At 42.2% G+C, this 27813-nt stretch overlaps 2 protein-coding genes across 8 annotated transcripts in view; one reads left to right on the top strand and one right to left on the bottom strand.

Moving 5' to 3' along the window:
* Positions 1–415: 415 nt before the first annotated feature.
* On the bottom strand, positions 416–21407 carry EXOSC7 (exosome component 7). Its single transcript, XM_015617517.2, has 8 exons — positions 21219–21407; positions 19324–19425; positions 18552–18646; positions 13679–13841; positions 9126–9196; positions 4412–4535; positions 3302–3457; positions 416–990 (listed from the first exon to the last, which is right to left on the bottom strand). Exons 1-8 carry the CDS (start codon positions 21273–21275, stop codon positions 886–888), a joined length of 873 nt encoding a protein of 290 aa, XP_015473003.1. The 5' UTR covers positions 21276–21407; the 3' UTR covers positions 416–885.
* An 87-nt stretch (positions 21408–21494) lies between these two features.
* The window catches only part of ZDHHC3 (zinc finger DHHC-type palmitoyltransferase 3), a 52909-nt gene continuing 46590 nt past the window's right edge, over positions 21495–27813 (top strand). For 4 of the 7 annotated variants that reach the window (XR_004495860.1, XM_033511946.1, XM_015617512.3 and 1 more), the window contains exon 1: positions 21495–21713. The gene's annotated coding sequence lies outside the window, so the exon portion shown is untranslated. Of the gene's footprint in view, positions 21714–25544; positions 25578–26167; positions 26351–27813 lie in introns of those variants that run through there. The other 3 variants (XM_015617515.3, XM_015617513.3, XM_015617514.3) reach the window with 3 other exon arrangements.

Here is a 27813-nt window from a genome sequence, read left to right as displayed (position 1 = left end):
GCAAAAGGGATAGGTAGAGCTCTAGGGAGCAAGGAGATCATAGCATATCCTGAGTTGGAAGGAACTCACTGGGATCATCAAAGCCCAACTCCTGGCCCCGCACAGGACACCAAGAGTCACACCATGTGCGTGAGAGCATTGTCCAAACACTTCTTGAACTCTTGTCAGGCTTGGTGCTGTGACTGCCTCCTGGGAGAGTCTGTTCCAGTGCCCAACAACCCTCTGGGTGAGAAAACTTTTCCTGATATCCAACCTAAACTGTCCCTGACTCAGCTTCAGGCTGTTCCCTCAAGTCTTGTCACTGGTCACCGAAGAGAATAGCTCAGTCCCTGCCCCCCTGCTTCCCCCTTGTGAGGCAGCTGTAGACAAATCTTGGTTTAAAATATGAATTGGGAACTTGGGACCATGTTGCATCTATGGTAAAATCTAACCACACTTTATTCAGGGAATAGTAAGGTAATTTGCAGGAAGATTTCCACCTCGTGCTGCTCTCATTTGTGCTGCACTGAAGACAGCCCCATAGGCATTCTAGAACATGACAGCTGGCTTACAGAAGCGAAACACATACAAACAGAATTACATGGAAAGTACACCAGTCACTCTGGAAAACAGACTCAAGCACTTCCCAGGTAACAGCATCAACTGCTGCTTCTGCACTTCCTAGGTGCCAGCAATTACCCGTATTGAAAGCACCTCAAATTTGCTTATTTGCATTTAACTGTATTGAACAAGCTTGCTTTATGTTTAGTAACATTTCGAAAGCCTCTTAGCCAGGAGGATGGCTCTACTGGAACAATAAAAAAAAAACCCCAACTCTTTTCTTTATATACAAACTGACAAGATTGCAAAATCAATTAAAAACAGTTTTGAATATTTAATAAAAAGTCATCCTAGAAATCCAACTTTTGGTCGTGAAGTCCCCAAATTCTCTTCTTCATCCAAAATCTTCTGAAGGGCTATGTGAAGTGACTTGCCTACTCTTTGTCCTGTCTGCAAAGCAAAGAAAGCAAAACAAACCTGAGACATATGCTTATTTACAGGAAGACAACTCTTATGGAACACTTCCTTTTGACAAATATTTTCTCTTTGATGATTCATATACACCAGCTGGTATCATAAAATATGCTTTTAATTTAGAAAAATAATGGTGGTGAAAGTTTCATTTTAAATTGATTAAGTTTTGGAAAAATGTACACACAAAGGCAGTGCTCTCATTCATCAGAGAAGCATTCCACAATCATTAGTACCAAATCTGCACATCACTGGATCACTCAGGAATACAAATTAAATTCACATCAGGCACGAGCACACATTCAAATTAGCCAGCACAAAGAGCATGAAGCAATATTCTAGCTGCCAGAGGACAAGAGACACCTAACCAGCAAAGAAGCCTACTAAAGTTAAGTAGACTCTTCTGAATGTGCTCAGAATCAGTAGACTGAATTAGACCAGCTGAACACCCTGTCCTGTGGCCAGAGAAGCCCAAAATGAACACTGGCTGCACCACCAAATCACTCTGTGGGCAGATCGTTCATATGATGTGTAATTCTGTCCTGTCCAAGGACCTTAAAGGAGTTAACAGAATGTTTTCTTTACAGAAATAAACTCCAGCAGTGAAAACCAAACAGGATTAGCTCCAGTGCTGACCTCCACTCATCCCACATGCCCAAGTATACTGTGCAAGGTAGAGGGCAGAGAAACATTGGGCAGTGGTGAAATAAAGATCTTCAGGCAGTGGTGGCCATTGGAGCTTTCCCAGGGTCTCTGTAAATCCCTAATCCCACCCATCCCTAGAGAGCCAAAGGCAGATTATATTAAAATGAGTTTATTGGCTCCTGATCTATGCAGCAAAGCCTAGGCCTGCCACACAGCTGACACAAAACTCTGTTTCACCTCCTGAAACCACGCACAAGGCTGAAAATAAGCTACATTTTAAACTGAAGAGCCAGGCGCCAGAATACGGCCAGTGGTACCAAAGGAAATTTGGGAAGAACTTTGCTGCAGAAGGGTAGCTGTAAATCATAGACACCATGAGTCATGCTACACAAAGAGGGGCCACAAGAACAAGAACTGTTACAGCTCTGCACTGGCACAAAGACCACTGCAGCAGTCCAGAGGGCTGATACACTTTCTTCTCCTCAAATGTAGGACAGCATCACTGACCCCAGGTCAAAGTGAGTGGGAACTGTGCAGAACCAAATCACTTGGGAACAGAGGTGTCAGACATAGGTTACCTAGCTCCTCCACTGGGCATTCCCAGGCCTTTTTGTTTTTCTTGATATCCTAATCAAAATTGCAACAGACAATGTCTGACCTTGCAGAAAACATTTGGAGTTTTTTGTCATCAGCTTTATCTCTCACTCCTGCAGAGGAATTAAAGATAACACCTCTCTACCCAGGTAAGGGGTATAAAAGGCATATTTGAAAGCAAATAAAAAGCCCACTGGAACCATTGGGATTAGTACTCTGGATGGACATCATGACACAATCAAGTGCCATATACTCAGTAATTCCTGCTTGAGACCAACTGTTGTCAAACTTGGCTTCCAACTCCGACAAGCATTCCTCACTAGAGCCATGCAGAAATTACCCCTGTGTCTCTAGGAAACAGAGCCAGCTTGAAGTATCTCATTTTCATTCTTACTTTCAAGTTCAAAACCCACTTCTGTCTCATGCTCAAGGCCAAACTCAAGCATGAGAATTTACACTGGAGAACAGATTTAAGAGCCCGAAGAAGGGTTTAAAATAGATATTATATGAATGTGGACAATATCCGGACATTAGTATTTTTATGAAGGAGGGACAGATTGTAAACTCAATAAGGAAGCAAAGAAAAACAACAGTAAAATGAGAACAGCAAGCCTATCATAAAACAAATGAGTTGTGCTAGAACACAATGCACCACCAATTCCAAACACCATCTCTACTCTTATAGGGACTTTGCCATGTTAAAAGTTTTGCTCTTTCAGTCTTTAAAAGAAACAATAAAAGACTGATCACGTTCTTTAAAAATACCCTCAAAGTTTCTCAGCTGAAGCTTTACTGTCTTACAGCTGTGAAGTACTTGCCTGAAACTAACGTTAAGTACCACACATTTCAGGTATCTAGAAGTTTTAGACAGTGTCCACTCACATTAGAATCTGTTTCAAAGAAACTGCCTGTGACCTTCACAAAGTCCCTTGTGCACCAAAGCAAAGCAGCAAGGTCTCTGCTCTAAAAGTCCTTACTGAAGCCTTCTGTACACCCAAGCTCCAGTTCATCCAGTATCATCCAAGACAGTCAACTGCTCAACATTCCTTACCTCCATCATTTCAAAAATACTCTCAGGATCCAGGCTACCTTTCCCCACTTTCTTCATAGAAGTGATGGCACCTTTACTGGTCACTGAAATAAGCAAGCTTGCCAAAGAACAGGCTTCTTCCTGTAGGGTAGCATCCACCACGTGCCTATATCCAATCTGCAAGTTAGTGACAAAACAATGCATTAGTTTGCAGTTCTCAAAGCTCCCCCATTGAGAAATCAAACTGAGTGGTGGCTTTGTTACTTATCTACAGCCTCCCATCCTAAAATCAAGCGGCCTCTGGAAACAGAGACTGACTTGATAGCACAGGATTTAAACAGCCTCTGAGCCCAGACTATGGGTACATAAACAACAGAGATGAGATAAGCTTGTCACCATTTCTCTCTGTTTTCCTTTCTACCATACTTTCATCTGTACGAAACTCCATATTCACCTTTCCCTGCAACTCTAAGTACAGACTTTGCTCCCCTCTACCTGAAAATTACACATGCCAAGACTCAGGTGAGTCTTCTTTTCAGCAATGGCCCCTCTACAATTTATGTAATTTGCTTAAAAGAAATGCCAAGCAAACTTTCAGGTACCTAAGCCAATCACTAACATTTGCAATGGAAAATGCAGCATCCATAAAATCAACTGTGTTAGCTGTGTGCTATATATGGAAGACAAAAACCTGTTTGAATGGAAAGGGATGGTACTGCACCCATGAAAATGGAGTTCTGTCCTCAGCAACAAATACTCAGCATATAACTCCAGGCAGATCACACAATCTCCAGTCCTGAACACAGTGACCTCTCATTTTAACATACTGACATATCAGCTGCTCTGGATCTTCAGCAAAGAGCAGATGAAAAATAATAAACAACTCCTCTGCTTGCAAAAAGAGGCATTTTAAGAATGCATCAAGTAGAAACCTACAAGTCAGAGGTGCAAAAGAACCCGTTATTCAGTAAAAGTTCTTAATTAGGAGGCCAAAGACAAACAAATATATACATAGCGGACACTGACCATTTCGGCAACTCCAATTTTACCTCTAGGGAAAAAATAAATGGCAGGTGAAATTATCAGAAACTGGAGTTGTTAGGCAGAAAGTCAGAAATTTGTCATGCTTACTTTGCTTAGTGTGACAATACAGGGCACCTCATCTACGATGACTCGAATACAATCATAAGGGTCATCAGACAGCTCAATCTCTTTGGTGCCTTCTTCATCCTCCAGAACACGCACTTTGGGTATTCTGTGGAAACAAAAGGTGCAGAGTCATTGCCAGAACAGATAACAAATACAGCTGTTATACAGTCACAATTCCAGGAAGCCCCTGTTCTTCCAAATGAGGCAAAATGTTTAGAAGAACAGTACAGAATGTGATCGAAGTTCTAACAACTCACTCCCTGAGACTACAAAGAAAACACTGTAAGTGGGAAGATATTTAGGATAAGATCACCATATTTACATCATCCAAACAGTTAAAATTTGAGCTGTTTTTTTACACTACTACATGGGGAGAAATATGCTTGGAACTTGCACAAATCAGTTCTGAACAATTCTTTATATGTACAGGAATGTCACAGACGTACAGGAGACCGATTACCAAGACCGAATTCTTTTGTTCTGTGGCTCCCAACCTTGCAGACAACAGTAAAGTTGTCAGGATTACATCAGTTGCATTGCTTGGCAAAGGTGTGGCATCAGTAGCAAACAGAAGTAATAAAGCTGTTCAGGAAAGAATAGCACCAGCTAAAGAGATTTGGGGTGAAATGGTGACATTAGTAAGACTCTTTCTCTAGTAAGATGAGAAGATTGGCAAGATACTCTACTGTTCTAAGGGCAGATATACAAGCAATATATAACATATCAGGATGAAGCAGTGGTGAAAACCCAGGCAGAAATCCAAGAAATGTTTTCTTCTCAGTTGTGAATGATGAGCTCTCTCACAAATGAGCTAGACAGGCTCCTTATCAGTTGTACATATATTGTAGTTGTGATAGCCACTAATGGAAGTTTTATGGGATGATTTAAGGCAGTTTCCTTAGCATAATGAATAAAGTAATTTAAAACAATTTAGTAGAAGATAGTATCTCAGGCTGCCAAGAATGTCAGCATCTTATACGTGTTCATTTATCCATTTTAGTGCCTGCTAGGATGGAGTACTGCCTGAGAGACTTGGCATTACTGGCCAGTAAAACACACACAGAGCTCACCCACACTACTCTCTCTTTCACACGTTTGCACCTGAAAATAAAATATTTCAAGATGTCCCAAGACAGCGAACTTCAGTAACCACAATCTGGTTTTATGTTAGTGCTTTTAGAGTAGCACTGTGTTTTATAACTAAAGTCTGGAGGTTACATTCTTTTATGCCCTCTGTAACAAATCTCTTCTTTCAAAAAAGGAGGAAATGGGGACTGATTTAATGAACATTTCCCCCCACCAACACAAAGTGATTTTGCTTCATCCCTGGAAGAGTATTTTAGTTATTTGTGGCTAGAAGTCGTAGTGGCAAGTACTTCAAAACAGCTAACCCTGCTCCAGTGACAACAAATTCCCTACCAGCACACTGGCCTGAGCCAACCCAAAACTAAGACTTTAAGCAGAACAATTGTGATGTGCGCTTTTTCCGGAAATGAAACTCCAAGTGTTTTCCAACTCATTAGAAATGCATCAAAGCCTATTTTCAAGTTTAAAATATTCCATTAGAAGTTGATGGAATAAAGTCACAAGGTGACTAACCCTCAAGCTACACAGGACAATGGACAACACTGGACAACAGCCTAGTCAAGCAAGAGGTATATGTGCCAGAGGAGTGTTTAAAAAACAAAGCAAAATTTTAGGAAAATCTATGAGATTAAGCAATTTTTAACTCCAACCTAAAATTGCTTTGAAACCAGAGCAGTGTTTGGTCTGCAAGAAAAAGTTGCCAGAATTAATATGTGAAAAATGCCTGCAAGGAGCTTTTTTGGCCAAGAACAGATGAGAGGTGTAAATTAGAAATACTGAAAAGGCAAAAAGATCAGACACAAGCATCACAGTTGCATAAAAAGGGGGTATATGGACACAAAAACTCTGCAAAGTGAATGCAGTACAAAGCTTTTCCAGAGCACTGTAGATCTCCTCTCCCTGTTTGTGAAGATTTATTTTAAGAAATAGCTGTACATGTTTACTTTGCAACTTTTATTTTTCTATTTTGATTCCTGCAACTAATCAGGGCAGAGATCTGTACAGCAAGGCTCAGTCATGTAACAAACAGTGCTCTTTTCTGTGTGTGCAGATCCAGATTTCACAAATGCAAAACCAGTCCCACCCTTCCAGGCAGGCATCAGTTCTGCCTCTACCATGCTGTGCAGCAAAAACCTTGGTATTTGCAAGGCTGTTGTGTTATAAACTTTGTCGTTTTTGTAACTTATCCATTTTCTGCAGCCTTGGTTTCAAGTAGGCACATGCCACAGGACCAAGTTTAATGTCCTGACACAGTTGCTAACTGCAAATTTTGCAGTATCTACTTCCATCATTAATAAATTGATCCTTAAACATCTGGGAGACATGCTGAAGGAAATCTGGTATCTGCTATCTTGTACACATGATCTTGATTGTAGTTTTTTAGATGAACAAAACAAAACTGAGAGGAGTAAATATTCCCCCTAAACCAGTTCTATTGTCACTGCTCCATGCCTGAAGGGGAGAGAACAAGTCAAGTCAGGCATTCAAAGGATTTTAATCCCGTAAGTCTTGCGCAAAATTCCTTAAGTTGTGATGTTGGATTTACTTAGCTCTAAAGCAAAATGTGTCCACAGATATTACAAAAATGCTCAGAGCAAGATTTTAAATTGAAGCTGAAGTTTTCAAATGCCTATCTGAATATCTGAAGTTTTGTAGCTTCAAAGAAACAACAGCAGCTTGAGCTCCCTGCTCTTTGTTCCAATGCTCTAGTCAAGGCTGGCAAAGATCTGAAAACATTTAGAACAAAAACCTGGTTGTAAACAAAGTAGGAAAAGCAAGTAAGAGTCAAAGAGGGACAGATGTCGAACACAGTTCAGAACACTTAATCTGAAGCAATCTTCAAACTGACATCTTGTCCTGTTTGGAGAAAAATATTTTATGGAGAACAGGCAGCTACTCTTAAACAACCTTGTGTCAATCCAGAGAAAACCCAGTAGCTACAAAGGGAAGGGGAGAGTAATAGTGAATGAGGACAGCAGGTTGTCACTTTGAATTTCACCACCTGACCTTCTGAGCTTGTATGAGATGAGCTGTACTAGCATTCCCTGCTCAAATCAATTAGGGTTTTCAAAGGTATAAAATCAACAGGCTGTGTCATACTGTACCACATTTCGAAATGATACATGACCTGAGATGTTTGCCCACAGTTTAAAGATTATATAAAGGACACAGCTGTCAGAGAAATAAAATTAAGTAAGAAACATTAAAATAATTACACCCTCCAACGTGTTGTCCTTGTTCCCAGAGCAACAGCTTTTCTTTCATTCACTTATTTAATTCATTACTTTTTATATGTTCGTCTCTCTTCTGGTCAAAGTAAGAAAAAAGCCCTAGTTATCTTATAAATAAAGTATGAGCTGTGGATCTGCAAAACAACTCACATGGTAGCAACTGTTTTAACTATATGACTTCTGCATCCTGGCAACTCACACACAGAATTACAGGCATTTCTTCTTTTTACTGTATTGCAAACTCCTTTGTGAGCCATTACATTTCTAAAAGTATTTCTTAATGTTATAAAAACAATCTACTGTTAAAAGTTACTGCTGAGAACTTGATTAACATGAGAAATTTCTCAGCAACACATACAACTTCTAGTCTCAGATGGATGAGTCTCCCCTTATCCCTTTGAAAGTGTTTATAACCTGATATACTGCCTGTCTTCAAAAATATATTTTCCTCTTCTTTCTGTGCATACTTTTCCAGATCTAGTACTGTGCCTTTGATTCCCTGTTAAGTAAGCCAGAACTACACTAATGACTTTAGCAGTTCTCTAATTTAATGCTGAAGAACAATTTGTGATCCACTTTTAAAACATTTGTTTGTAGAAGACTAGGTTTTGCACCTCTACCAGCTATTTTTGCCATGTAAGTTATTTAGCAAAGCTATTCACTAGGTTGTTTTTCTCAAGGGTGCTACAAAACTCTGTACTCCCTTTCACCTACAGATAAGCAAAGATAAAAGCAATAGAAAAAAATAGTAGTAAATCTCATTAAAAACATGCACAGAAGACTTGTATCATTCATTCTACAGATTTTACTTTTCCATTCTTTGAATTAAGATGCATGGGGCAAGTTATTTTATAGACACATTGTCTCCTACCCCCCCACAATCTCTCACTATCACATTTTTCCTCTTAATTTTAAAAAGAAATCTAGGCTGACAGTTAATGAGACCAAAATCAAGAGTGGAAAATCAGGGCTAGTTACAAATCAGTAGTCACACTGACAGAGGGCTTCTTATTCAGGAAGATCACATACCAGTAAATCTTATTTAAAACCCACAAGGCATCAACACTAAGGCCTCCAACTACCTGCTACAAACCCACAGGGTCAAGACTATTTTTTCTGGATCTGGCTACAACAGAAGTTATATTGTGAGCATGATTGTGCATAAGAGGTAATATGACACCTGATCATTAGAAACTGATTTAAAATAACATTAGTTCATGTTACTTGCATGCAAATGACTGCCTTATATCTGCATGCAAATTGTCTTGGGTACTTCCTATTTAAATAATTAAGCATTAAAAATGCTTTGCTCACAGAGAGTACTTCTCTTCCACTTCCCATGCCACTTCCACCCACGTGAAATAAGATCTGTGCTTTACCTTGTGTTAAAGAGAGCTGCCTTCACTGCGATAGAGATTGCATCAAAGATGTTCCCACCACATTCTAATAACTGGGGAGGAAAAGAAGAATCTCTTTAAAAGAAAATCAGGCTAAGGTCCTTTAAATGAAGCCTTTATTTTATTTAAATCTACTTGAAAAGGAAGAAAATTAATTACCAGAACAGGTTTTTAAAAAACAAAGTTGTCTTTAAAGCCTATCTGTGAAAAGAAACAGATAGGAAATTAAGATTTCAGCTAACTGTATTATACATGCAAAATAGAAGAGTTAATGCACTTCATAATAAAATTAATGATAAAATTTAATAATAGAAGCTGAAATGAAACCACCACTGTTCTTATTATCTTGTGCTAAGGTTCTGAACTAGTCTATGACCAGAATAGCCTTTATAAACCCATCACATTAATTCTTCAGTGTTAAATTAAGCCAATCAATTTTCTATATTTCATTTCAAAGAGGAGCCTTTTTTTAAATATCAGATGGACAAAACCAACTGGGAGAACTGCTTTCACAGAAGAAACACACACTGCCACCAAGAACATGGTGTGGAAAGCTAGTTATATAAGGTGTAGTTATGAAGGCACATCATGATTTATTCTCTTTGTGGGAAAGAGTCATCGTCAGGTTTGTCTCGTGGCTGAAAGTGATCTGAGGAGAGCCTGATGTCAAAGTCTATTTCAAATGAGTGTTATCAACAAGTGAAGTGTGTGGAGGGAGCCTAGCTCAGCTTCTTCCCATGAAGATCAGGAGAACAGTCAAAGGGAAAAGCAGCACTGCATACAAGGTAACAAGGGAGGGCTCCCAAAACCACTAATACCTTCTGCAGGCTGCCAGGCAAGTCAGGGATGTGTCTGTCCATAGCCTACTGTCACTTCTCTGACAAGCTCAGCTCTCAGCTGCCACTACTGTTTTATGAGAACACACACATATACTAGACCTTTGGAACTACTTCAGCAAGAACATATGGATGCTTCTCTGTTACATCAACGTATGCTGTATGACGAGAGCAAAATACCTTTTGCAATCCTGATTGCATTGATTGTTCTTCAAAATTTATTTAAAAATAAGATAAACTCCTGCACAGGGAGAATATCATAAACAAGATATTCTGTAAAGACAGTTACTTTTTATGAAGACAGACTGAATAGTGTAAAAACAATGACAAAAAGTTGGGATAAAAAGCTAAATACAAAGGTGATCATATTACTTCTTTGCAAGCAGCTGCTGGATACAGAGAGGTTAACTTGCCCCTTTCAGTCATTATTGGATTTTACTTGGTAACACAATAAGCCCCACAATATCTTTGTTATTAAAACACAGTAATGGGATGTGCCTGCACTGTTGCTAGGCTTTGTGTTCAGGCTGCTGTTCTAAAGCCTTATCTGTACTACAGTGGCTCCTAGAGGCAAGGAACACTGCCTGCACAGAGCATGGTGCAACAATTCCTCCACAAAGAAATCAACACTTTTCTCAGCTGAAGCACCTTGTACTGACATCCCCCCCCCCATTTATTTAGTTATTTTTAGGACTAAGAAAGCCCCTGCACAACTGTGAGTTATGGGAAGCAGAGAGGTCTTGTCTGCTTTTAATTTACTGATATGCAACTGAAAAAGTTATAGGAAAGAAAAGATAACACATTGTAGACCTCACCTTATTCAGAGAAGCTTTTCCTCCAAAAGTAGAGATACCTAACTGCTCTTTAATCAGACTGGGGGCAGGAGGGGAAACAGAAAACATGAGGAAGTCCTGGAAGGTGCTCAGTAGTGAATTGCAAAAATTTCAAGAGAACCTAATGTACCCTGTCCTCCTGACACACAGTCTGCTGTGACTGGGTAGGGAATGATAAGAGACTGCACACTTTGACTCTCCTTGCTTAGCCCAGCAGGCACTGGGGCAAATTATGGGGAGAAGGCTATACATACATATCAATAGCCACTCAAAAATGTCTAAAACCTTACTTCTGACATCAATAGCTTGCTTAGAAAAGGAAAGAAATTGAGGGAAACACAGAGAGGGTGAGAACAGGCCTTTGTGGTACTGCATGTTGATAAGCTACTATTGGAACACCTTCCATTATTAAGAAAGAATGCATATACTCTGAAAGGTCAAGGTATATATTCTCAACCTTTGACACGTGTATCTCAATTTGTCCGTATGTTTGCATCTTTGTGGGGTGCATGGTCAAAGTTATTTTTTTCCAGTCTGACTGTACAGAATTATAGCATGTCCCAAGTACACTGACCAGTTGAAAATATTGGAGAGATGTTTTTAATTGATAAAGCTGCATGACTACAAGACACGCTGTTTCCTCTTTTGAGGCTGCATGTGTCAGATTTTGTTTACACACAGGAGCTGAATATAGATGCTGCAATTGAAGTGCATGTGGCTAAATTGCGTAGCAATGGAGTAGTCCAAGCTCATAACACTCTTTCTGGATCTTTGCCTTTTGAAATGAGAGACTTCCAGACAAGTACCTTCACACCTGATTGCAAGGTACCAGTATTTTCAGCCTTACCGCAGATTTCAGGCTTATTTTCCCTCCAATTTAACTATGCAACACAAACACCAGTGTAAATAATTTCCAGGAATTCTGAAGGAAAGCATCACCCAAAGGACTCCCTGTGAGTGTTGTCTTTATACTCAGAATCTGTCTCCCTCAAATGACTAATAATGTGAGTTGCTCCCCACATTAGCCCAAGTGTCATCCTTACACCACACCCTATAAAAAGTATAATTCTATAGGAATGATTCAGCAACAGCAGCTTCAGGAAAATCTGTAGGTGTCAAATACCTACATTAGGTATACACTATCACATGTAATATACATGTCTACAGTTTAGGAAAGGAAATATTACAAATATGTCAAAAATGTGAAAATACAGAGGCCTGAAGTAGAAAAAAAAAAGGTGGGGGTGGAACAGAGTAAGAGAGAAATGTTTACAGTATCTTGTTCTAGCTGTACCAACAGCTCTTCAATGGCTCACACACAAAATCCCTGCAGAACATAACATTAAAAAGACTCATCAAGTTTAGAGTTGTAATTATGAACCTGCAACTGATTCTTTATTGGCACTGTAAAAAGAGCTAAATGTAAAATTCCTCACATAACATAGGCCTGATGTTCATAATTCTGATACTTCTTTGATACAGCTAGCAGCATGAAACACAGAGACTGTTTTTTCTCTGTGACTGTGGACAACCAACAAATCTGTCCAGGAAGAATCAGATAACAACCAGCTATATCTCAAACAAAAGCTATACAGAACAGTGTATATATAAATATATATTTATACACATATATACACACACAGAAGCAGACAGCTTTATGCAAGTCGTTGTTTGTGCAGTGCCTATGCAATGTTAAGCAGCATGTTGCTTAAATAAGCACAGCATTTAATATTCTGTATCTCTGCTTGTAATTACCTAGTAACTAAAGGCCCCAATGTGATTTCTCAGAACTAACACTTCATTCTCCATTAAACCACACCAAGCTGTAATAAGCCAGTGGCTCAGGCTGTTAAAGCACTCAGCAGAGGTACATATTCCATCATTTTGTAGCTGGACTCTCAGACCATATCTACTATAATTACGCTAATGCTACTGCTTTTTAAACACCTAGTGAACTAATTTTCATTTCACATTTCATATTTTTCACATTTATTTAGGTCTCAGTCTAAATGGTCCTGTTTTGTTCAACAAAACCCTGTATTTAATTTTCTGGCCATACAGCTTAACATTTTGCACATTATTTCACAGACCCTAATGGATTGCTGTAGGATCCCTTACCATATTTTCATTTCCAAATTTGACAAACAGAAACTCAACTTTGGACCAATAAGAATTGGAAATAACATTCAGGAGAGTCTCACTTGCAGACTCCTGTTGAAATTCCCATGACAGAATGCTTTAAATGTGGCATATTTTGGAAATTGAGCTGCTGCACGCATCAGATTTGTACGCATAAAATTCAGTTTCCATTATTGTCATGGGAACAAATGTTCAGTTTATCTTCTACCTTAAATACATGTATACAACTTTCATCAAAAAGCACCTAGGCTAAAGCTAGCTTTTGCTAAAAAAGTTTCTATTTTAGTTTAGTGAATTAGGAGTGGTAAGAGTACAAAGAACCAGACAGATGGACACTTTTGTTAGGGCTAACATACACCCATGATAATTTACATTTACTTGAAAAATATATTTGCTGTTACATCTAGCTTGGAATAGAAGTTTACCCTTCTTTAGTGGCAATTTCCTTGTCAGTATAAGATCACTGATTTTTACCTGAGACAGATTCAGAGTATTCAATCTTTTATTAGTTCTGCAGTGGAAGAGAAGCAACAAGAAGAGTAAAAAAAGAGCAAGCTGAAATTAGTGATTAACTACTATTCACAAGAAAACTGCCATCCATCCTGTGATACATTACATCACATTATGAGAAGCTTTATTTTTAATAAGAAAATACAGAAGGTTATGCTAAGTCAGTCTCTGCCTTAGAAACATTTTGCTGAATCTTAGTTTTAATTTCTGTACTTACCAATACGTCCACATAGAGAACCCAGCAGTGCTCCTTGGGATTAATACAAAGGGATTTCAAGTCTACACTGTTCTCACAGCTGAATACTCTGTACAGTGTATTTGCTATATCTGTGCCAAGTTCTTCTCCTCCCCGGCCTTCCAACTCAGGAGAATTTGAAGAACTAGACAAAGAAAGAAAAGAATACTTTCAATTTTGAAGCAGAAAATACCCAAATAATATTTCTTAAATAAAAAGCATTAAAAGTCTCTAAGGATTTATCTGTACAAGAATAAACATCCTATCTGAACAGGAATGATTTCCATTTTGTATAAGAGAAGGTTTTGAAGCAGATAATATACTGACATTTTGTTACAAATACTAACTAAATCCCACTACTATCTTCAGTTCCCCAATTGTAATTAAAGTAGTATTTGGTGAATTCTCTCAGATACTATTTCTTAAGTACTGTCACCTTCATATCACCTGAACTCTTTTAAAAAAAAAAAAAGAAGTGGGACATGTGTAGTAAGTTCACAACAGCTACCAAGACAACCTAGTAAGAGTTGAATGTTGAATTATTAAAAGAGTGGCTATGAAGAGAAAGATATGATGATATGACAAGCAGAACACTAATTTTTTATAAGTAACATGACTGCCTGACCCTAAGTGGTAATTTCTTTACTGAGTGTATTGTCTGCTATCAAGCCCCTTAAAGAAAGCATGTCATTACTCTCTGCAGTTTATGGAGAACTGCAACTGAACAAAATCTTCTCCTGAAGGGATCTCACAAAGTCTGTGGTTTTCACTTCCCTGATTTCAGTGTAACAAACTATTTATGAGCAGTCATGCAAGAAAGTCTTGGGTGCTGGGGCCTTGTATACAGCTAAGAAACTTCTAATAATAAAAGAAAACAGGCCTACAAAAAAAGGCAAAAAAACCCAACCCAAACAAAAAAAGCAAAACCAAAGTAACCAAACAAAAACCACCCAAAACCAAAGAAAAAAAAGCCTTGCCTCCAAAGAACAACAAAATAGAGTAGAAATGTCCAGACATGCATATACAGCAAAATAATGAGCTAAGATTCCAAACCCAGCCTCTGGTTTATAGAGAGGGCAAGAACATCCTCAAGCAGTGGACCTGAAACAGAATTGCAAATCTTGTTTTAAAATAAACCAGTCAGGCCTCCACCAAACTACTTTCTCATTAGAGAACTTATCAAAGGAAGTAGTTACACCAAAGTAGTTTTGGTCTGTTCAAAATCTGTAGTGGCCACGCCCTGTACTCTCCTGGTGGGGCACCTCACAGGGCAAATTTCTCATGTATGTTCTGTGTCTATATGACGATACAAAACCTCAGCACACCAGGAATATGAATATACAGCAGAAAACTAAGTCTTGGAATATAGTCCCTTCACCTTTAAAAAAAAAAAACAAAACCAAAGAGCTAAAGATTCCCATTATCAAGGTGTGACTTAAACCATCAAGTGAGCTGTGCCAACAGTACTGCAGAATCTATAAGCTTACACATAATTATCTACTATTATCCTTACCTCTCAGTAATTCTCCCAACTTGTTGTTTGCAGAGTTGATGAAAACTCAGAATGTCAGGTAGAACTACTGGATTTTATAGAAGTTATTTGCTGCTACTAGAAACAGACAGCACTACACATGCTTAAAAATACAAAGAAACATTACTGGCAATTAAGCACTGATCTAGTAGTCCAAACTATATTTGCCACGTGAATAAGCATTGCAAGTGTGACACACAATATTATTCAGGGTTATTAGACACCAATTCTATGAGATAGGATCTTTTCTAAGTATAACTCAGTGCTGAGGCAGGTCTTCAGATTGTATTAAACAAGCATTTATCCATGGGAGCAGCTTTTATGGAAGCTAACAAGATCACTCTGTTTAAGCCATAGTTATGCAAGCATTATAATCCCAATGGCAAGTTGCAAGAATTATGCAAACTTCTATCTATGCCTCATCATTATTTCTAAGCACAAAGTTTTATCAGATGTTGTATTTTTTGATTACAAGTGGATGCTCTCTTTGACAGTGAGTAGAAAAAACCTAAGACTCAATTGGAATATCACTGTGCATTTCACTGCATCTTAATTCCATTATTATTTTAACACTTCATTTCCTTGCAATCAAAGTGAAATAAAGAAGCAGGGTTAGCAGAATATCATTATAACTGTTTGGCAAATACTGCCACCTAATGCCTACAGACTATTGCAGGAACTTATACTGGGCAAAATTTGGAAAGGGGTTGTCTTAACAGGCTAGAAAATGACAAAAAAAACTTGGCTTATGGAGCACAGAAAGAGCTTAGTAGTGGTACAGAATTTCTACACCCAAGCAGCAGGTAACTTTCAAGGCTATCAAAATTATTTCAGTGTCACATTGCCTAAAAATCTAAGATTCCTCCTTAAAGCATAACAATACTTCTAATGATCAGTGTTGAATTTCAAAACTCCTCTGTTGCCAGTCAAAAGCTGTTGCAACAGTTAAACATTTCCCACCTATTCCTCAGGCCATTAATATACTGTAATCTACAGATGGTCAGATCTGGACAAATATATTCCTTGCTTCCCTAATTCCACAAACAAAATCTGATGCATTCAAGGAATTCAGATGTCTGCTTTTCTTGTTGTTTCTACTTCTTACAGTTCGAAAGCAATAAATCAGATCAGCCACAAAACTCAAATGTGAGAAAAGCAGACACAGCAGTCTTTCAACATCAAGGGCCAGGATGAATTCCTTCTCCAGTGATGACAGGCAGTAAGAATACCACACAGGACATAGACTTGTTTTATGATAATTAATTTCTAGGATCACAAATCAGTGCCCCAAAAATCAACCCTTCCAGAGATTTGCATTAAAGTCCGTCTCAAAATGGGACTAAGTGTGCCCCTCAGCACACTTTCAAGTAAAGGACTCAGAGCAGAATAAAGAGAAGTTTGAAGCAGACAATTATACACATGATCCAGCAAATGATTATTTTAATCAGTAAAAGAAAGCATGAAAGTTTTGGGAAGTAAGCATTTTAAGACAGTAATCAGTGCAGTCTGAGGTTTTATTATTAGCTTCAACAATATGAAAGCCAAATAGAACACTCAGGAACTTCACCAGTAGATTCAGGGCATTGAATTATGCTCAGTTACTACCACCCAGTGGCAGTCTGGAAAAGCATCAGGGTACTGACAGCAGCTCGTTCCCCTTGACAGACAACAAGCTGCCTCTTCACTTTTTGTCTTCTGTGTCATTCTGGAAGCTAAAGGACACCTTTCCCTGGGCCACAAGAAGTGACAATTGACTGCACTCTTCTAAAGCTCAGGCCCTTGGATCCTCTTGTCACAGAAATTAAAGATTACCTATTTCCTGAACTGACTAGATCCAACTCACACAATATTGATGCACATCTCCCTCCCATCCCATAAAGCAGATTACAGAAAATACAACCTAACAATCTAATGAGTTGATGTTTTTCTAATATCTATTTACATACACAGGAAGCATCACAGAATTGCCACATGCCCACAGACCACTTTTTTTAGGAAGGAAATCTCTCTGCTGTCAGTGGACTGTCTTCATATAGAGACAACCAGAAAAGAAAAAACCCAAAACAATAAACACATACCATTTAATACACTTCATGCATGAGTTCTAGCAACAGGACCACATTCAAGAACATCTTCCCATTTTTTGAACAGCAATTGTAAACAATCAATTCACAGAAAAGTGCTTTCCTTCAAAGCTTAAGTTTCCACAGTTAACTAGAACATACTGATGCACAGAGACAGTCTTAGATAAGGCTGCACAATGTGACATACCAATGTTAAGGGAGATACAGATAATTAGGCCAGAAAGATTATTAGGTATACACTTAGTACCTCTCACACCTTTAGATATTTTTCATGGTATACTGGTTTAATGTCAGAATAGCAACATTTTTTTGTTTTTAATAAGAATGAAAAGAGATGTCACATGCAAAGCAGCCAACTTGACAATGCCAAGGCTTTTATGAGAGGCTCCCCAAAGCACTTTAAATCACAAAGAACAGTTTGGGGTTAGTCTGCCAGACATGGATACTGTAGTCTCAGGCTGCAGACAGTCTAGACTAACACTGAGATGTCACTGTGCTATCTCAGAGCAACCTGAAAACAAGAGTTCTCAGTTTTCTTCTAGCTTCTTCTATAACTGAAACACTATAGAGACTGTAAGGATAAACAACAGTCCATCTGTAGCAAAATGCAAGAAATCTGATTAAAAACAAACACCATTTTAGTTAATGCAAGATGTATTTACTGATAAATATATAACTAAAATTTCTAAATAGTTTTTGCATCTGGAGTTTACACTGGGGTTTTTTCTTTTTTTAAACAAAAAAAAAGTTTTGTACTAAACACACTTCAAACTTTTTCCACTGCTTTCACAGACAAAGTAAACCTTTAAGTACAGTTAAAGTACAGTCTGCATTGGTCAATTCTTTTCTTCCAAGTTACTTTTTTGAAAGAGGTTTTTCTCTATTTTTATCATGGCAAAATCAACAGCTGACATTTTTTAGTCATTAAGTCTGGTTCCAAGCATGTGTACATGAACCATTACTCTTTTCCAGCTGCAATGATGCTATACAATTTGGGATTGTTTTATTTAACCTGCTTTCATTCTTTAAGTCCTGCAGATTTGCTTCTCATGGCTTTGCAGGACCAGCAAAAAATTTCTCAACATTCACACCTGCTGAAACAGTAAAATAACTTATTCCTATTACTCAAACCTAGAGGAGGTTAGTGGAAAGAAGGCATAAATTTCTGAAGAATGGCAAGACCTGATTAGTCATTTATTCGAAATATTAGATCAATTTCATTCTTTTCTAGTATACTAACCAGTCAACAAAAAATTCCAGGTAACCTTCATCTGGTTTCTCCAACTTCGGTGTCCCCATTTCAGCTTTTATGCCTACCAAGATATCAGTTTCTCCCTATTAAAACAAAAACACATCACACAACTGGAATTATAATTACAGAACTATTTGTTTAATTTAAATGTCTATGTTAAGCTGACGTTTCTACCTTTCAGTTACTGGATCATTCTATCAGAGTGAACTTAAAATAACATTTTTTTAAAAAAACAAAAGGCTTTAGAAGGACAATATAAAGTGTAAGAAGATTCTTCAAATAATTACCATACTTATTACCTTTTTCTAGGTTAAAAAGATTCTTACTATCCAAGACTACTTCTGTCATTTTGGTTCTATAAACAGCTTTCTGTAGAACCTTCATAATGATGCACAGTACATTTATCTTCTTCACAGTCACCACATCAGAAGTAGTTTTGCTTCATTTGAAAGGAGTAGGAATTTTTGGCCCCTCCCCTCCCAGGAACTGGGCACAACAGCAACTTCAGTTTTGAACACTAAATATTAGATTTGCTCAGACTGAAGGCTGTCCAGGCACTTTACAGTAAATCCAGCTCAAACCAGCCTGAACTAATTATATATCCTGACATTATTTCCATATCACACGGTTTCACTTGCTGGTATACAAATACATGCTATTACACACACACACACCTACCTACAAATAGCCTCAGATTAACTAGTCACATGAACATGCAATTTCATCAGCAAGGTACCCAATGCCTAAGAAATTTACCTACCAGCTTTACTCTTGCGGATCCACTTGTGTTTGATACAACATCTGTTTCTACTTCTGCACATCTGTAGTCTTCACAGCCTCGACCATCTACACGAAGGTCTTCCTAAGTATGACAATCAATATATTGCACTTAAGGGAATCAGTAATGAAAAGTAAAAACAAAACAAAATAAATAAACAAAAAAAACCCCAAAAACCTCACCACAAACCAAAAACTCTGTGACTTTAAAGTTTTCTTCTCCTATACCAAACTCAGCAGTAAAGAGGATATAAAAGCAACAGCTTGTAGCTTCACCATGGAATACAAAAGAACCAACTATACTTTTTTACTTGTATCTTTTATTTACAGCTTGCAACAAGCAATCTGCAGGCAGGTATGAATTGCACCAAATCCCTCTAATTCCCAAAAGAAAGCTTCAGATTTCAAAACTGTAAAGGTCGTGACTTTAAATGGTACTTTACCTAGTACAACCCAGATCTTTCCTGGGATAGGCAAGTTTTACATCAGTAATTAGGACCCTGGCAGACAAAAATTACACTCCAGCCTTCCAAATGCTTTGATCTGTCTGTATTCCACAAATGTGTATTACACATCCTCTGATAATACACGGCTTGCTCCCATAAAAACAGGTTGTTTTTCAGTAAATTTCAGTGAGAATACAGTTCTTCTATCTTTGGGGCTTCTCCTCAGACACCCTTGACTCTTCCTCCTTTGTCCACTCATGTTCCCTCACTAAGTTACAGACTAAAACTCTGTCCAATGGCAATAACTTGACGAAGAGCCACGGAAGAGCAAGGAAAGAGGAGCAAATGGGGACAGAAGGACATTAAGCTCTTAGAGAGCATCCCAAGGAGGGCAATGAAGATGGTGAAGGGCCCTGAAGGTCTTTAGAGGAGATGCTGAGGTCACTTGGTCTGTTCAGCCTGGAAGAGACTGAGGGCCTCACTGCAGTCTGCAGCTTCCTCACGAGAGGAAGAGGAGGGGGCAGGCACTGATCTCTTCCCTTCGGTAGGACAGGACAGCGACAGGACCCGAGGAAATGGCCTGAAGTTGTGACAGGGGAGGTTTAGGTTGGACATTGGGAAAAGGTTTTGACCCAGGGGATGGTCAGGCACTGGAACAGCCTCCCCAAGGAAGTGGTCATAACAGCAAGCCTGGCAAAGTTCAAGAAGCATTTGGACAATGCTCTTGAGAGGAATGACAGGTTTGTCTTTACAAACAAGCTGTGGGTCTGCCGATAAGATGAAACTATCACTGAGAGATAACAGAAACAATGGGAGGGATTCCACTGAAGGATGGAAGAGACACTGAGGAAACACCACGAATTCCACAAGAGTTAAGAATTAAGAAGGGATCATGCATTGGGGTGGGGGGGGAAGGTATCACAGGTATCAGGTGTTCCGGGAAATCTGTACCTCTCAAGTACCTCAGCCTATGGGAAAGAGAGAAGGGACAAGCGGCTGGGAATTAAGATAAAAAGGAGGCTGCGCCCTCCAAAAATTTAAGAGACCTCAGGAGAATGCCCCATGGCCTCTCCCTTTATTGGAATAAAGTAAAAGGACTCCTCTGTCTCCTTTTTGGACATAAACCTCTGGTGTTTGTGGATTAATCTTCCTGACACTCTCGAGCACATGGTGTGATTCTTGGGGTGCCCTGTGCAGGGTTAGGAGTCGGACTTTGACGATCCTTGTGGGCTCCTTCCAACTCAGCATATTGTGGGATTCTGTGAAAACAAATCCACATCCACAGGCCCCCAGCCTGCTTCCCGTTCCGATGCTCGGTGTGCTCCGATGATCACTACTCCAGAGGTTCACCACCACACACAGCGGTGGAGGGCTCCCTCCCTCCGGCCTCCCTCCCCAGCGCGACTCACTCCCCGCCGCCTGCCGCCGGTACCTGCACGCCGTGCACGATGTACAGCTTCTCCGCCTCGCTCAGCACCACGGACGCCATTCCCGCCGCCTCACGGCCGCAGCTGCGCAGTGCCCCGCTTCCTCCCTGCCTTCCGCCCGCCTTCCGCCCGCCGCGGGGAAGCTGCCGGGCACCCACAGCTGCTCTTGGGCCCGCCCAGCCGGCACCGCCGTCTCACAGCGGGGCTCCCCTTGCCTGATGGCAAAGCGGGGCGTGCAGCCGCAGAGCCACAGAAGCCTTTCCCGTGGAGCAGGCGCAGCGCTCCGGACGCGGTGCCCACTAGGCACCCCGATTCCCGGAAAACGTCCCGTCCGAGAAGCTGAGCGTCGCGGTAAAACCAAAGCTCCCGCTTCCTGCTAAAAGCTCCCGTAGGAGGCTGTGGAAATATCTCGGTGCTCAGAAATGGATGGCGTACTCACAGTCCTCTGCGTTTCCTCGTTGTCCTTGCGGAGTTTTTAACCTCAGAACGGTGCAAGCGAGGTGCGTTGCGTGGGGAAGGCTGGTGCGGGAGCAGGGAAGAAATCAAATGCTTTCCTTAAGAGATTCTGCTGGTCCTGTGCCAGATATCGCTGGGAAAGTGGCGTGGGAAATGTGATTAAAAACTCGCACTGTATATTGAAACAATAATTAAGGGTTGGAGGTTTTTTTTTTGGCAGCCTTAATTGCAAGTTTCGTAACAGTCATTAATATAAGTTTGCACGCCTTTTTTTTGCACAGCTTCTGTGTATAATTTTCAGAGTATTTGAAAAGATGCTATCTTGACTTCACGCTGATGCTTGCTTGGCTAAAAATGATCCGTGGCTCCCAAGCATTACACAGCACATTGTTGGAGTTTATCCGACTTTCTACGACTCCTTGTTCAATCAAATGTACCAAGCATTCCTGGCTGTGCCTACTTGATCAGGTGGCATGATTTAGTGGGATCAAACTTCAAGAGTGATGGATGGTTTTGGAAGTTTTATCTTGGTCTGGTCCCATTGGCAGGCTGCTTATCAATTAGCAGTCGGGACAGAGGCAATGCATTTCTGGGATTCTTCCCACGTCTTACCTGCATCTAAAAGGAGCCACATTTCTGCACACTAGGGTTGTTGTATCGGGGGGATTGCTTACTGCTTCTTTGTGGGAAGAGCCAGCAATGGAGCCTGGCAGAGCTGGGAGCTTGGGTAGCTTGTCCTCCCCACTCACCCCAGCGAGGTGAGCAGGGCCAGGTCTCCTTGCTGGCCCAGGGGAGTGCCAAAGGCAGTGCCCATGCATGAAAGGGCCCTGGTTTGTATGTTCTCTCTAAAATAGCATCTGCCAGTGCTTCTGTCTGGCACAGACTGACCCTTCATTTGACTTCCAGTGCGATACTTGTGTCCTCACATTGCACAGTGTGAACCAAACGAGATAAAAATCAGAAACTCCATGAAAATGTGAGTGAATTCTTCATCCAAAACAGTGTTAATGAAGATGCACCCTATGATTTCCACTGAGAGCGCAGGGAGATGACATTCTGGCTCTCATCATAGTTCCTGACTCTCATGGCTTAGCCCACAGCAGCTTACAGTTACTATTGTCAGGAAAGAGTGATTTGTTAGGCTTTTTCCCACTTCTGCCATCCCAGCTTGGAGTCTACCTAATGTTAGTCAAATTCATGCATTGTCCAGAGGCTCAGCTAGCAAATCCTGTTCACATGTAAACAGCAGTTTTTCAAAGGTGGGTTTGGCTCGTTTTTCCTCGGGGAGGGCAGAAGGCAACCTCTTGTCCTAAAGAGCACTTCCTGAGGACATTCAAATTCCAGCACAAAGCAGTAGTGAAGCTTATCACACAAAAAAGGACACCACTTGTTTCTTGGGTTTGTTGGGGTTTTTATGTTTTGTGTTTTAACAAAGGCAAAGCAATATCTGGTGGTAAATGAATGATGTGTGTTGGCCCATGTCATGGGCCACGTCATTCATTGACACTGCACCCATGAAAGCTGTTCGCTGATCTTCTCTTGCTCTCAGCTGGGCAGAGGAGTCAAGAAAAATTAACAAAGTGCTCATGAGTTGAGATGAGGACTGGGAAAAAACACTCTAAGGGCAAAACAGGTTCAAATTTAAAGGTATAGAGTAAATTTACTATTAACAGAGTCAGAGGAGGATAATGAGAAGTAAAATAAGCCTTTAAAACACCATTTCCCCCCCTAGCCCCTCCCTCTTTCCCACTGATGGCAGAAGGAGACAGGGCATGGGGGTTTTGGTCAAATTGTCACTTGAAATTTTTTTTTCTGTTTGTTCAGGGACAGTAGTCTTTCCTCTGCTATGCCCTAGGTCCCTCCCATGGGCAAACAGTCTTTTTGAAGCTGTTGTGGCATGGGTCATTCATCCACAGGGTGCAGTCCCCTAAGGATAGGCTGCTTTAGTTTGGAAGCACAAGTCCTCCTTCTCTTATCTTTGGAAGCAGGGGCTCTCCCTTCATTCGGGTATCCCACTGGCTCAGTTTTCTCCAGCATCCACCCACTCCAGTGTAATTCTTTCATGGGCTATGAGTGGATCTCTGCATCCCCTGGGGACCTCATGGGTGGCAGGGAGACAGCCTGCTTTACCATAGTCCTCACCATGGCCTGCAGAGGAAATCTCAGCTCTGGCACTTGGAGCACCTCCTCTCCTTTTTCCACTGACCTTAGTGCTGCCATGTTGTTCTCCCTCAGATGTCCTCTCTTGCTCCTCTGACTAGAAGAAAAACTGCTGCTTGTACATACCATTGCAAACAATTTCCACCAATTCAAAGATTCTTGTGGGATCCTACAGCACTGAAAGTTGCTCACCATCTTTTCACCACCAGCCAGGCAGCCCCACAGCCACTGAGCGGGCAGTGGCAACTGCTGTGGCACTGGCTCTATTTAACCCCTCTCCTCATGCAGGGCACAAGGAAGGAGAAGATGCCACCCCTGCCCTTCTGCTGGCAGCACAGGTGGCTGGGGATGGCCAGGCCCGCAAGGCTCGCCGTGGGCCGCACCGAGACGGTGGTGGCTGCAGTGCATCGCCGCATGCTGTGCTGGGATGGCCCTGGTGGTGGTGCCTCGCCACCCCTGGAAAAAACTGCCTGTGTGCTGGTTTGATTTTCTTCTTAAATATGTCATCACAGAGGTGTTACCAACCTCTCTAATTGGGCCAGCGGCATGTTCATTTTTGGAGCCATTCGATGAAAATTGGCTCTGTCAGACATGGTGGAAGCTTCTAGCAGCTTCTCACAGAAGCCTCTTCTGGCCCTTTCCCATTACCAAAAAAACAGGCTGTGCCAAATCATCACAAGCCCAAATAAAGCCAGCCTGAGGCAATCCCCTGAAATGTGAAGATTTGCACAGCATGATTAATACCTGGGCAAAGGTGCAAAGGCTGGAAGCAGTGCTTTGCTCTGGCTCTGAACATGACACCTACAGTGGAGCACTTCACGGAATCAACAGACAGGTCAGGTTGGGATGGACCACAGTGGATCATCTGGTCCAACCTCCCTGCTCAAGCAGGGCTGTCCTAGAGCACATGGTGCAGGTTTGTGTCCACTCAGTTCTTGAGTATATCCAGTGAGGCAGACTCTACAACCTTCCTGGACAACCTCTTCCAGTCCATGGTCACCCACACAGTAAAGTTCTTCCTCATGTTCAGGTGAAACTTGCTGTGCATCAGTTTCTGCTCACTGCCTTGCATCCTAGTGCTTAGCACCACTGAGAGGAGCCTGGCTCATGTCTTTGGCACATCCACACCCCCCTCCTTTTAGTCATTTATACACATTAATGATGTCCCCTCTCAGTAGTCTCTTCTCAAGACTGAACAGGCACAAGTCCCTTAGCTCTTAGCCTGAGAATGATACTGCAGTCCCCCAAAGATCCTCACTGCTCTGCGCTGCACGGCTCCTCCTTGGGTGACAGCAGATTTTGGATACCCGCAAACCAAAACCACCCTGAACCTGCCTGGGGCTCAGAGGTGCCCGCAGAGGCAGAGCCATCCGTTTCCATGTCAGAACAAAAAAAGTGTGGGGTTTTTCCTCACAGAACCCGCACTTCCCCGCCAGGCAGCCGCACGCCCGGGCCGTTAACGCGCGGTCGGCACAGGCGGTCCGGAGCCGCTCGGGGCCCGGAGCCGGTGCCCGTCCATGGGCCGGGGAGCCCTTGGCGGAGCGGGGAAGGGCAGGGCCGGGGACGCGCTGCCTCCCGCCGCCGCCGTTCACTTCCTGGTTCCTCCCGGCGGCCGCTCCACCTCCGCGCAAGGGGCGGGCGGGCGGCGGAAGGGGGGGTGCGGTGCCGTGCCGTGCCGTGCCGCTGCCGGCGCGGGGGCGGCGGGGCGCGCCGGACCCGCGGCGGCGGCGGCGGCGGCGGCCAGTGGGGTAGGTGGGTGCGACTGACAGCGCGGGGCGGGGGGTGCCGGGGGGCGGGCAGGTGTGTGCGCTGCCGGAGCGGGGCGGGAGCGGGAACTGGCAGCAGAGAGCTGGGAACCGGGAGCGGGCCGCCGGGGGATGCCATCCCGCCGCCGCCTGCGCCTCTCCACCAGCTGCCTCCCGGTCCCGCCGCTGTCCCTGGTGTCCCCGGCCCGCGCGGCCCCTCGGCCGGGCGGGGGCCCGGGGATGGCGCGGCCACCCGAGGGCCGCGCTGGGCTCCGCATCCCGCGGCGGGCCGGGGCCGGGCGGCGGGTCGTGTCCCGCAGCGGCGTGCCCGGGACCTGTGGGCATCGGTCGGGAAACGGGAGGAGGGCTCCCGCTGTCCCCTCGCCGCCTTCCAGCGCTGGGCTTTAAATACTGCGAGGCTGAACACGTTAAATGATACCGGCTAAATACGTGGTTTAGGTCTGCTCCGCGGCCTTTCGGAGCAGCGTTGAGTCCCCTCGGCAGGAAATTTAAAGTCGGAGCCTACAGCGATTTCGTCGGGGTCCTGTGATCTGTCAGAGGATTGCAGTGGTCCTGTAATTCGCTAATGCGTTGCAGCGATGGGACGTGCCCGCCAGCGAGCAGCTGGACAGCGAGTGGAGCTGCCCCTGTGGCTTCTGAGGTGGCCCTGGGCACCGGGCGTGTGGCTGCGGCTGTCCCATGGCACCAGCGGCATCGGGAGCAATCCCTGGCGAAACCAGGGCGCTGTACTGTGGCGGGTTTAGTTGAAATGGATGGTGAGTTTTACGTGACGGTAGCAAGCGATCCGGTCTGCTTTAGAACGGCAGCTTCTCAGTGCTGCTGGAGTAGTACTGTATGGTGAATTTTTAAGAAGCAGTAGTTCACGATGGCTCGTTAGAAAATAGTCCTTAAGAAAACGATTAAGAAAATGGGCCTTGGGGGCAGCAGTCTGGTCCCTGACGGGCTCTCCACTCGCTGTGTACCACTGAGGGATGTGGGATGGACAGCAAAGTTCGTTTAGATCTCTTTCCTTTGACCCTGATTCAGAAAAGATAAACTGTGTTTTTCAGCACGAGAGAGCGTGACAGCGTGCCAGACTCCTAGCGCAGGAAAGGTGTGTGTGCAATGTCAGATCTGTAGGAAATGAGCCCAAATTTAGATGGTTGTTCTGATACAGTGGAATCACAGAGAAGGGAGGGACTGGTGAGTTACAGTGGGTGACTGCATTGGGTGTTTTGTGGTGTACATAACAAGGCATTAGTAAGGACCGTGTTTTTCTTTGCTTAATGAAAGCAACAAATAAGTCTTTTGTGTAGCGTTACAGGCATTTCAGTGATAAGAGTCATCATAAGGGGAGCCACGCCATTCTTAAGTCTTTTAAAAATGCAGCCCCTTGTGCAATAAAGATCCGCTTCTTCAAAGGCTATGACTCTGTCAGCGTAGCTCTTGGTGCTGCCTCACTGATGCAATAGTGTTTGTGACACCAGTGGGACCTGCTACTGGTAGTAAGTTGTGTCTGACTGAATGTTCATTGAGATTTAGAAGGCGTGACTCAGAAACTCTTTATGTTTATAGGTTTATAAAAGGGCAAATATCAGATCGGCCTAAACCCCAAGGTGTTTGTTGTGACATTTAGGACCTACAGCAGTAACATCTATTGGGTATTCTCATGTATGTTTCTGCTTTCTTTTAATTTTCATTTTAAGTGGTGTAGTTAAAGACAAGGGTGTCTATTTCAGTTTGAAATTGCTTGTTTGGTTGTAGACAAAAGTACACAAATATAATTTAATCCAAATAATGGGAGCAGGTTGCAGGAAGATGAATGCTTAATTGCACAGCAGATGCAGGTCTGCTGTGCCCAAGTAGTTCTGTGTTTTTTCTGGGCAGTTTCCTTTGTGTCAGCAAAGGGGAACAGCTGACAGTCTTCAGCAGTATGTGTGTATCCTGGGCAATGTTAGCTCAGCTTTGGTGAATATCTCTTTTTTTTTACCTAATATGAATTTACTTTTCTCAATGGGTGGATTGCTGTGCACTCCCAGCAGAGCAGGAGCTAGCAGTGTTGCATAGTCCATGCAGTTTAAACTTGCAGTGTTGCATTATTTCAGGAAGACTTGCTCATGGAGCCAGTTTTCCTGTGCAGACATTTCCCATGCAGCTGTAACTGGACATCTGTCCTGTAGAGGAGACTGGATGGGCACCCACAGTTGTGTCAGTCTGAAAATGGACTGGCTGTAGCTCA

Source organism: Parus major, chromosome 2 (assembly GCF_001522545.3).
Source record: "Parus major isolate Abel chromosome 2, Parus_major1.1, whole genome shotgun sequence".
Classification (NCBI taxonomy): domain Eukaryota; kingdom Metazoa; phylum Chordata; class Aves; order Passeriformes; family Paridae; genus Parus; species Parus major.
Note: the sequence above shows the minus strand (reverse complement) of the source record. Positions and strands in the feature narration are given on the sequence as shown.